The sequence below is a fragment of the Anabas testudineus genome, chromosome 13, assembly GCF_900324465.2.
Source record: "Anabas testudineus chromosome 13, fAnaTes1.2, whole genome shotgun sequence".
NCBI classification, from domain to species: Eukaryota; Metazoa; Chordata; class Actinopteri; order Anabantiformes; family Anabantidae; genus Anabas; species Anabas testudineus.
This window is the reverse complement of record NC_046622.1, coordinates 2,424,200-2,435,596: the sequence shown is the minus strand read 5'-3', so window position 1 is coordinate 2,435,596 and position 11,397 is coordinate 2,424,200. Positions and strand designations below refer to the sequence as shown.

The window sequence follows — 11,397 nt, the reverse complement described above, 5'->3', positions numbered from 1 at the left end:
AATAAAAGAAAAACAAACAAATAAAACAAACAAATAAAAGAAAAACAAACAAATAAAACAAACAAATAAATAAAAGAAAAACAAACAAATAAAACAAACAAACAAATAAAAGAAAACAAAATACAACAGAGGAGGAAACACTGAGATCAAATAGAATACAACAAAGAAAAAAGAAAAAAAAAACCTATAAAGTAGAAATAAAAAACACAAACATACAGAGGAAGGACCAGTAAAATAAAAAATATTAGTAAATATTAGTGTTAGTAAAATAAAAAAGAGGAGAGGCTAGTAAAACTACTACTAATAATAATAAAAATAATAATAATACACAGGCTACTAAAACTACTACTAATAATAATAATAAAAATGATAATAATACACAGGCTTCTAAAACTACTACTACTAATAATCAAAATAATAATAATACACAGGCTTCTAAAACTACTACTACTAATAATAATACACAGGCTTCTAAAACTACTAATAATAAAAATAATAATACATAGGCTTCTAAAGCTACTACTAATAATAATAATAATAGTACATACAACAACTAATTAAATAAATTGAATACACAAAGATCAGTGCAGAACTCTTGAATAATAATCGAGTCTTCAGAATTAGAAGCACTTTGAGGCAAATACCTTCTGCAGCTAAAGTCAGAAAATGTGCCAGGACCTGACACTTGAACACATTTGAAGTCAGGAGAGATCAATAAGAACAAAATGATAAAACTGTTAAAATAATTTCATCTTAAATACTATAAGAATATAAGAATGAATGTAAGAATCCAGTTATGTCCTGTTTCTTTGCAGACCTGAAGTTGGACTTTCATGATGGATTTCTGAAGTTTAGGTTTCGTTTCTGGTTCGTTCCGCGCACGCGCGGGTTCGGTGAAAACACCATGAAGCTGCTTAACAACAAAAAACAGGGATAGAAACTCGGATGTCGTGTGAGTAATTCAATTTTGTTATGAATCATCTCTGATCAGTTTTTATGCCTGTTGATCGTCAAAGTTATTTTTCTCTGTAACTGCAGCAGCTGCTTTATTTTTATTGAGAAACCTGTAGACGTGCGTGAAGTGCTGCTGCTGAACAGAAACTAACGAACTAACGAACTAATGTCTTAGAGATATTTCACTTTTGAGCCCTTTCCACTAAACCATCTCTGGTTTCAGTATGCAGAGGGGTTTCCAGCTTGGTCTGCTGCTGCTGGTGGTCCAGCTGTTCCAGGAGGGTCTGGGAAACATCCCTGCAGTGACACTGGCTTTCCTGGGATTCAATGTGTATCTTTACATGTTTCCTGCAGCGCCACCGATAAAGGTCATTGGAAAAAATTCAAGTCTTGCATGAATTATTGAATGTTTTCTTTATGCTGGTTGTAGAGAAACAGGAAATGGACACACAGTGAATGTTTAGATCAGGTCACATGGCTGCCACACCACTAGAGGCTGTTGTTCTACTTTATATTTTATTCATTTATTTATTATTGCTGCATTGATCTGATTTTCCCCGCACAGACTCATGTAGAGGAGAAATATTAGTTCAGAACTGATGATGACAAATAAGGTTAGACGCGAATCTCCAGGGACTATGATGTTCGCAGATGACGCTGTGATCCATGGTGAGAGCAGTAGGCAGGTGGAGGTAGAGCCCCAGATATGGAGGTGTGCTCTGGAGAGCAGAGGAATGAAGTTTAGCTGCAGCAAGACAGAATACATGTGTGTGAATGAGAGAAAACCAAGGTAGTTGGTTTGAGAGAAGAGGATGTAGAGGAGAGGGTTAAATGGAGGCAGACGATTCACTGTGGTGACCCCTGAAAGAGAACAGCCGAAAAGAAAAGAAGAAGAAGAAGAAGAGAACTGGAATCCGACACAATCTAAGGACTAATTTAATGTTCTCACTCTCTGTTATTGACTGTCAAAGTTTCAGAATCAGTTCAAGTGATACTGAACAAAACTGAGTTATCACTACTTTCTATAATCCTCAGGCCTGTGTGAGCTTCCAACACGTGCACAGGAATAAAGAGTGGCGTCGCCTCTTCCTGTCCCCCCTGCACCATGTCGATGATTGGCATCTCTACTTCAACATGGTGTCATTTCTCTGGAAAGGCCTCAGGCTGGAGCAACATCTGGGTGCAGCTTGGTTCCTCTACCTGCTCTCAGTCTTTTCTCTCCTCACCGGCCTTGTTTATCTGCTGCTGCAGGCGCTGATGATAAAACTCATTGAGACCAATGATGCATTAGTGGAATTTATAGATTTTTCATCTCACAGCAGTGAATGTGCCGTCGGCTTCTCAGGTACAAACAACAACCGTAACTGTATTTTAAACTATATTTAAAGGTAACAGGGCAGAAACTAATGATCTTTTTCCATGATGTATTTGCAAAGGATATTTGGTTCATAAAGGTTTTAAATATTTAATAAAAATGTATAAGAGACTGAGTAAATATACCAATCTCTTGTTTTTATAATTTATTATTAATAAATTAATTAGAGATGTATATCAGATATTAGTGTAACCCATAAGTGTAGAAAAAAGTTAGTTGAACTTTTTCCTGCAGTTATTTATAATTTTAATTAATGTCTCAAAGATAAAGATTGATGAACAGGTAATTATGGATTTGGTTTATAAGATTTCTGATATTGTACCAAGTTTAGTGAAAATTAAAAACTTTTTATTCAAAAATATAAGATGCCAGCAGTATTAAACAACAATTTAAAGATGTGGGTGAATTTAAATCAAAATAGTTTCTGATCAAAGCTAAAACCAGATACATTTAAATAATGTTCAAACAAACGATTGGATAAAAACATCATCACCCGGCCAGTGCCCGGCAAACATCAACCTGTCGCGACAATTCTTTGGTCCATTAATTGTCTCAATGCTGTAAATATTGGTCCATAAAGTAAATTTCATTTTTCTTTATTTACACTTGCTATGAATGTATGTATTTACCAGTCCCCTTATACCACTGATTTTCTTATTTTATATAAAATAGTCACAGTTCTGATGATTAGGAAATGATTTTAGAAACTAATTAAAAAAGGATAAATGCATAAAATTCACTTGAATAAGTTTCTAAAACCTGAATATTTCTGTGTTTTCCTCAGTAAACTGAACCTTTTTGATTTTTGATAAAAAGAGCTCTACTTAATAGTGCATAATCTAAATAATAATTAGTGTGTAGTAGTTGAATCCAGTTTTTTCTAACCCTTATTCAGTCCACCGCTACAGTATATTCGTGATGCTTCTCAGTATAACTATGTTTCCAGGTGTCCTGTTTGCTCTGAAGGTGGTCTGTAACCATTACAACCCAGGTGGGGTGACCTACATGTTGAATCTACGTGTGTCTAATCGTTTTGCGAGCTGGGTGGAGCTGGTGCTCATCTATCTGATCGCTCCTGGGTGAGATACTCAAAGCTCAAGATTCATTTTATCTCGTGATATCACAAAAACAATATATCTCATTAATAAATAGTTGTTGTTAAAACATGACAAGATGACGTGTGGAGAACAGAAAGATTATGTCTTATTTCATCTACTGTGCTCTGTGCTGTTCTTTAGGACTTCTTTGGTTGCTCACCTGGCAGGTATCCTGGTGGGTCTGCTCTACACTGGAGGTCCGCTGAAGTCCATCATGGAGACGTGTGCAGGTCTGAATCTGTGTACGCTGCTTTCTTGAATGAGTTTCTTCATCCTGTGACTTCAAAGTGTGTCAGATGAAATTTCAAAAGAACCTGTTGTCACAATCTTTATCAATGAGTTGTAACACCTGTACTTACTTAGTGTGTGGATTTAAAATGAGTCTTGATCTTAATCTTAATGTATTGAATTCTTTGTTTTTTCATCAGACTTTGTATCTTCACATGGAAATATTCGACCGTCACGTTCATACTACAGTTTTTCAGGTAGAGCACTGTTTGCAACAACAAACAAATAAAAGATGATAAAATTTAACATAATTAACTAATAATAATAATATCTGCACAATTGACACTTTATTCCACCCAATTACTATAAAAACGCATCCATGGGGCTACCTGCCTTCCCTTAGGGAGGACCTCCTTATGCATACCTTGTAAGTTGCAAAATGTAAAACAGAGAAAAACAAATGATAAAACTAATTTGTTTTATAGGAAATGTGATTTTATGAAGTTACTAGTATGGAGATACAAATACAAATATATTTCACAGTATTTGGGTGGACAATTACTGTAATTATAATGTAATTGGACTGATATTGGTTATCTAATGATGAACAAACAAAAACTATTCTATTCTACATTCAGTTGTAGACTGAAAAACACACACACACAGAATGTTATTGCATGACCCCCGATTTGACCCCTGTGTGTAAATGTGTGTGTAGGCCACAGTGGGACTAGACAAGAATCCTCAGAAGATCCATCACATGCAGAAACTTCTGCAACATCTGATTACACTGAATCCTATATTGCCGGACTGTCTGAGGAAGAGCAGATAAACCTGGCGATCAGAAAAAGCTTGAACGATAGAGGTAAGTGAGAAAACGGGAGCGTGGCTGCTGTTTGCTGTTGCTGCTGCTAAATACACACACATTCTTTCTTTTCAGGACAAACCAGGCAGAGAGAAACTGCACGTCCTGACTATGGTTCCCACCCCACTGATAAGGCAGTGATGAGTCAAGAAGAGCTCCTCAGACGGAGAAGGTTAAGGAGGTTTGAACCACAAGCTTCCAACCAGAGGAGGAGAAGATTATAAATACCATTATAAACTACGTAGATAATGGCACTTTTTGTATCATGGTGCCAATTTTGATAAAGCATTTGATATTTTTAATGTTCAGAACCAACAACTACAACAAGCAGTAGCTGGTGTCTTCTTTTCATTTGCTTTTCAGGCTTTCACTGCAGCCTGCTTCAGTTTTTGTGATTCAGTGTCTTCTTCTGCGAGGTCCGTTTGGGTTAAGGTCAGATTATTTTATAATATAAAACCTTCCATGTTTTCCCCTGATGAGGTCACATTGGCAGGAAGTTCTGCCAATTAGTTTAGCTGCGTTTCTCTGTAAATTAACAGACAATATGTTTCTGTACACCTCTGAACTCATCCTGCTGCTGCCATCATGAGTACAGATCGGTGAACCTGTTCCAGAAGCAGCCATCACACTACCTCCACCACACTATTATTATAATTATTTAATATATTATTATATTTTGGTTCTTATGCTTCAGATGCATAGATGATATTTTGCCTTGTACCTTTTGCATTAAAGCATCTATTAAATAACCAAATGTAAATGTTACAGTGCTTCTCAACGTTTGGGACCAAATTCACATTAAACCTTTTATTTTATGTTTTTCTGTTATTTTCTATATTCTAAACATAGTACAAATTTACTTATGTTACCACTTATCAAACAATATTGTGTTTGATAAGACTGTTGAGCAAAGTTACTAATGAAGCAACGTATGACGTTGGCACTTAGGGAGCCTGTGAGACTTAGGATTAACTATAGACTGTATATTGAGAGTTATATACATAAAGCTAAAGACCTTGCTACAGTGAAACAGAGACACACACACACTGTGGTAGGATTTGTTCTTGTTATGTGTGTCAAGCTTCAGCTATTAAATGATGTTAAATATTGTGAATCAACATCAAGCCACAGTATATATACCCGTCATGTCCTTGCTTCCTTGTATAATTAGTATTAGTATTATTGTTTCCTCTGCCTCTGCCTTAGCCTTGTGTTGTGTTTTTCCCTCCATGTTGGACTGTTTTTGTGTTTTTGTTGTGCTCAGAATTAGCTTATTAAACCCTTTTAATACAATTGTCTACGTTGTGCATTTGGATCTTCCACTGGACAGAAACTACATAAAGAAGAAATCTAACTTTCAGTAACACACTTACACCTCGAAGTAGCTGCTGCTTTACACATCTTCATCAACATCCCATCAGATTAGAGCCCATATCAATGATCCTCAGAGTTTGAGTAGCAGACACAGCTTCAGCTGTTCTGAGGAGACTGTGTGGTTCAGACCCACAGGCTCATGCAGCTCTGCTGCTGCTGCATCATCAGATCAGTTTTGATTGACAGACCACAACTGTTAATCCAGATTATCAGTCACACACATAATATATTTAGCAAAATATCTAATCCAAGAAGACGAACTTCTTGAAAGTAAAGTGCTATAGAAATAGCTGCTTCAGTTTAATGAGGTTTAAGATTCAGAGTCAGATTGAAAAAATATGTTTCTGCATGGCCTTGAGACAAAATGACAGAAAATTCTACGTAGATTTGTGTTTTACTTTTTATCATGTGTTTGACTTTCTGCAGGTACCGAATCCTGTTACACACAAAATAAATAGACGTTTTAAAATATATATGACAGTGTTCACATTTTAGTGCTGCGTCCAACAGCGTCCTCATCCTTGTTCCCTCCTCTAAGGCTCTGTGATAGCCCTGAGGTCGTCGTCCTCTTCCTCCTCTCCTCTTCCTCTGTCTCTCCACCCTCCTGCTCCTCCTCGTTCTCAGTGGTGATGCACACGACCACATCTTGGTTGGTGCTGTCGTTATGAATGACCCCAGGATTGTCGTATCCTTCCTCTCCGCTGGAGGAAGACGAGGAGGAGGAGGAGGCGACTTGGTCAGTTTGCCGAGTAGGCGTTGGCACGGCGTTGAAGGTGATGAAGCCGATGAGGATGGCCACTAGTGACACAAGGTAGAGTCCAGAGAACTGAGGTGAGGCAGAACGTGAACAGGTTATATAGATGCAGAGCAGAGCTTTAATATGAGCTTTAATAAGAAAACAAAGAACCAGGTGGATCTGAAAAATCAGCTTTAGCTTCTTCTTTATTACTTATTCTTTACTATTCTTCAAGACAATGATGCCTTCTCAATAGTTTTTGGATAACAAGTAATAAGATTTATCAGGTTTTAGATTCACACCGTACTCATCATTCATTGGTTTTAATGGTTTCCACTCACGTTGTACTGGAAGAGGAAGATCCCACAGAAGAGGCTGAAGAGGTCAGCGGTGAGCATGGAGAGGTTGACGGAGGTGGCGCTGCTCAGTTTTATCACTATGGGTATAAAGCTGTACAGAGCGTACATACACAAGGCAAAGCCAGAGAACAGGAGCCCTGAGAGGAGAAACACAAGTGTTAGGTCACATGAACAAATTACATGTTAAAGAGAACTGAGCTGACAATCTGCATGTGGGTGTATTTCCTTTGTTTTGAAGGAGGACAGCATCTGGCTAAATATATCCTCAACACTTTGTAAAAGATATTGAGTTACATAAGGAGACCAATAAACAAATCCTTCAGTATAACATGCTGACAGTGAAGAGCTGTGATACTCAACGATCTATCGTGTACGAAGTTGACAAATTACAATAACAGTAAACATCAATTTATGTAGATGAAATATTAGTATGGTTATGTTGTCTTCAAAATGTTTTCGTGCATGTTGAATACAGACCAACTTGCCAGTTCCAGTGAATGGAAGCAACTTCATTGCGTTCCAGGATCACCCTAAAAACAGGAAACCAATAACACCACATTACCCATAATGCTGAATGAGCTCAGGACCTGATGACGCCCCTGAATGCACTTACATCTGCACACTGCTGATGACTGTACCAAACAGGCCGACCATGCCCAGGAACTCCTCCCTGCTCAGGTTCTTCACTGTGTATTCCTGACACACATTAGACACAGCGTACAGTGCAGCACTGAGCAGCACTAAGCCGTCACCCAGCAAGATGTTAGAGGCTGAGAGAAGAAACACACACACGGTTGAGTGAACATGGCCGATCGAATGAGCTCCATGTGTCTTTCAGACACTTCCTTACACTGAACCAACTAATGCAGAACGCAGCTTCTTTCTTTTACTTCAAATTCACAGAGGGACTGGGCACAAGTTATACACGAAATCCAGTCAATCAACAGAACATAGGAGAAGTTCTTACTGGACCCTTGGTCTCGTCCAGCGAGCAGGTCAGCCCCCACCATGGCCCCCACACCGAGGAGACAGATGCAGACAGCTACGTAGTGGACTGGCCTGTAGCGTGTCTTCAGAATCCACCAGGACAGGAGGATCAGGACCGGGATCACAAAACAGTCCAGCAGCTGGAGGCAGCCAGAAACAAGTTTAGACATTAATATGACACCTCAACATTTTCAGCTAATTAGCAGTGAACAGAACTCGTAGTTGAGGTACAAAATAATACGTGAGTAAAGAACTTGAATGTACTTGAGTGTTTCTCAGCTGTTTTATGTTGTAAGAATTGGCTTTTAACTTCTACAAACACACAGCCTCCACCCACCTGTACACTGGTGAGGGTGGTGTATTGGTATGCTTTAACCACGGTGTAGTTGGCCTCCACGTCCACCAGCCCCAGCAGAAGGTACTTCCACCATCGCCTCTTCAGAATCTGTAAAATATTTTGATCCCCTGCGTTTTAAAGGGGAACAGTCCTGAACTTCAGTACTGACTTTTGTTTGTTCTGTCACCAAGTCTGTGGACAGTTTCACACTTTTCCTCCTCCACGTCGACCATTTCGGCTTCGTTCATTGATTCATTAGAACGTTTTCTCACTAAATATCACAGTTAAACGTAAAGTTGTTGACTTTGTTGTGACAAAGCTCTGCTACACATCTGACTTCTTTTCTGGTCTTTTAACGGGTCATGTTGTGCACAAAAAGTCTGGATTTGTTAAGAAACTAAAGCTGTTAGACTTCACCTTATTTCATAGTAATATGTGTGTATAGTGATAAAGATGGATGGCGTGACGTCTCTCTAGAAGTGAAGCCCTATTAAGCCATGATTGCAGTATAAAGCTGCAGAATCATAACCGTCCTATTACCTCATTATTATTATTGTTATTTCCTGAATATTACCCCACTACTACCCTATTATCACTGAGCTGTGATGTGCTAAAAAATAAAATTACTTTACTGTTTCTGGTATAAATTATACGAGCTCAACAAAATCATCATCCTCAAAGTTACCATTCATTCAACAGTTGATGCCTGTTTATGTAATATTTAGTATTTTATAGGCAACATTTAGCACATATCATAACATACATTACATCACAAAGTGAAATAAAATTGATAATAGAACATTAAATAGAACAGAAACATGTATCAGTGCTGACATAAATTAAAAAAACGTTCTTGTTTCAGACTGTGGGGTTACCTGTTCTGCAGAGCAGCACCGTGGTGTAGGTGGCACACAGCAGGGCGTAGTTCAAGAAGCTCTGCAGCATGGGGGTGTCCACCTGGAAGTTGGTGGCCAGGTACTGGGAGGTGATGGCCGTCCCACAGATAAGCACGGCCAGGCCCTGACCCATGGCCATCGTCTTGGCCAGCTGCCTGAGATAAGAGGGAACTGACATCAGAGCTGCTGAGCACATTTATTTTTAGTGTGGTCCACTTTTAAATGTTCTGGAACCATTTGGTAACCATTTTGGAAACAGGTTTTTTATAATGACTAGAAATTAAAATAAATCTTTACAGCAGCAGCTCTAAACCTCATTCAGTCGATTTTACACAACGTGGGAACTTTAAAATTAAACTTACAACTGATCATTGTTTATTAGTGACCAGCACTAAAACATTTCTGTATCGTCACACTTCTCAGACCACACAGCTTTAGATAAGTTTCCTGCTGTCAAACGCTCTTTCAAGATTATTTGTCCACTCACCAGGTGAAAACGTCCTTTGGGTTGAATTTCCTGATCCTCATCATGAGTCCAGTGTGTCGGTTCTCACAACCCGTGTCCCCAGGTGCATCTTCTGCCTGTTTAGGAGCCATGTTGCCGCACGAGTGATGGAGGAATCCTTCTGAACTGTTAGAGGTTTTTAACTCCTTCACATTCAGAGAGCTGAATAATTAACAGACTCAGAGGGCAAAGGTCAGTTTTTCACTCACCTGTGTGTTGAAAACAGTCAGCGGCACTTAAAGATAAGAACTGATGATGATTGCTGTCCTTTCTTATTTTCACTGTCACTGTCTGTTCCGTGCTGATGAGATAACGACTTGTGGTGGAGGAAAAGTGCTTCACTCTTAATTTTAAACTTAACTTGAAATGTTCATTTAAAGCCTAAGAAGCTAATTACGTACATTAGGACACTGGTTTAGGACTGAGTAATGGTATTTTAAGTATTTACATTACTTCATACTCTGCTACTTTTAGTGTAAGATGTAACTTTACAAACCATTAATAAGATAATTATAACAAGAGATTGTTAAAGATTAAACCAACTGGATTAGTAATTGAGCAACTGTCCCACTTCCAGGGAACCGTGTTTCCTGTTCAGTGATTATTTTGATCAAATTCTTTGCTTATCAGCTTTTTGTTATATGCAAACTGAAATAAAATATTTTATAAAGATGTTGTGAGATGGGGATTAAGTCAAACAAATTTTATTTCTCCTGTGAATAAAAAATTGAGTTTATGTTAATTCAAACTATTTTTTAAAGAGTTTATCTTTAAACGTTTCAGGTGGTTTTATTCAAATATTTGTTCAAAAATAAAACATTTATGCAATATTCAACCGAAATAAAATAAAACATTGACGAAGGGTCTCAAAATGTATTTCAATGTGTATAACAGGACTTTATTCCTCTCTTTTAAATTCAGGAAGCATTAACTGCAGATCAGTAGTTCCAGACTATCACCACTGTGGGACACTGTAGAAGCACGATTAGAAAAGTTTTCAACTTTATTTCTCTCAGCTGTAGTAAGTGGATAAGATTTAATGGAATGAATCATGGTCACTAATAAAGAGGAATTATGTTGATCCCTTGTAAAGGTTGTGCTGAGCCTATTATTAACGTTTTTTTATTCTTCTGTTGCTGTGTGTTGCTCTCAGAGTCACAATATACTGAACATGAACCTGTGAGCGATGAGATCAAGTTAAATCACATCACTCGCTCTATTCAGGAATAAATTAGAACTATTGTGTCAATAAAATATTTTTTAAAACCAAAGCCTTTCCACATTATTTACATCCAACTGCCCAAGACTAGATGAATTAATTTTACAAATACATGCATGTGAAAAAAGAAGAGTACAGAGAATCTAGCCCCAAAGTACTCTAAGTACTACCCGACGTGGTACATAAGTACATAAATTCAATAATCAAGTGAAAGTAGAAGTACCACTGCAGATTTGTTCCACAAGTTGAAGTACTATAGAGCATGTACTTAATGTATTTCAAATAGTATTGAATTTGATGTTGATAGAATAAAAGTGCAAATATGTGTTAAGTGAAATTGTACTACTAACAGTACTTGATGAAGTATTATTTAGAATTAAAGCAGGCTGTGATTAATTACCTTCACATCTCTGGTTTGGTGTCTTTTCCATAAAGTTATTCTAAGGAATCATTTCAGTCCCCATG

The 11,397-nt window shown here is 37.7% G+C and overlaps 2 protein-coding genes across 3 annotated transcripts; one reads left to right on the top strand and one right to left on the bottom strand.

Moving 5' to 3' along the window:
- The first annotated feature begins 841 nt into the window (after positions 1-841).
- LOC113169505 (rhomboid-related protein 4-like) lies at positions 842-5,812 on the top strand. Of its 2 annotated transcripts, none has more exons than XM_026370976.1 (8): positions 842-952; positions 1,178-1,322; positions 1,990-2,299; positions 3,276-3,408; positions 3,568-3,656; positions 3,855-3,911; positions 4,373-4,519; positions 4,595-5,812. In XM_026370976.1, exons 2-8 carry the CDS (start codon positions 1,179-1,181, stop codon positions 4,741-4,743), a joined length of 1,029 nt encoding a protein of 342 aa, XP_026226761.1. In that variant the 5' UTR covers positions 842-952; position 1,178; the 3' UTR covers positions 4,744-5,812. The 2 variants fall into 2 exon arrangements, with proteins under 2 accessions (XP_026226761.1, XP_026226753.1); XM_026370968.1 differs by having other exon boundaries at positions 3,568-3,668.
- Positions 5,813-5,963: 151 nt separating this feature from the next.
- LOC113170627 (solute carrier family 35 member F2-like) lies at positions 5,964-9,805 on the bottom strand. Its single transcript, XM_026372794.1, has 9 exons — positions 9,696-9,805; positions 9,188-9,363; positions 8,313-8,440; positions 7,956-8,115; positions 7,602-7,758; positions 7,466-7,518; positions 6,971-7,125; positions 6,494-6,719; positions 5,964-6,049 (listed from the first exon to the last, which is right to left on the bottom strand). The coding sequence occupies exons 1-9, from the start codon at positions 9,803-9,805 to the stop codon at positions 5,964-5,966; spliced, it is 1,251 nt and encodes a 416-aa protein (XP_026228579.1).
- Between the last annotated feature and the right edge of the window lie 1,592 nt (positions 9,806-11,397).

Excerpts from the sequence above, each read along its gene's own strand:
- LOC113170627 (XM_026372794.1), bottom strand. The coding sequence starts at position 9,805 with ATGGCTCCTAAACAGGCAGAAGATGCACCTGGGGACACGGGTTGTGAG. Across the intron at positions 9,364-9,695 it reads CCAAAGGACGTTTTCACCTG|GCAGCTGGCCAAGACGATGG; the intron begins GTGAGTGGACAA and ends CTCTTATCTCAG. Across the intron at positions 6,050-6,493 it reads GAACGAGGAGGAGCAGGAGG|CAGCAGCAGAGCTGCATGAG; the intron begins GTGGAGAGACAG and ends CTGATGATGCAG.
- LOC113169505 (XM_026370968.1), top strand. The coding sequence starts at position 1,179 with ATGCAGAGGGGTTTCCAGCTTGGTCTGCTGCTGCTGGTGGTCCAGCTG. Across the intron at positions 3,409-3,567 it reads ATCTATCTGATCGCTCCTGG|GACTTCTTTGGTTGCTCACC; the intron begins GTGAGATACTCA and ends GCTGTTCTTTAG. Across the intron at positions 3,669-3,854 it reads GTGTGCAGGTCTGAATCTGT|ACTTTGTATCTTCACATGGA; the intron begins GTACGCTGCTTT and ends TTTTTTCATCAG.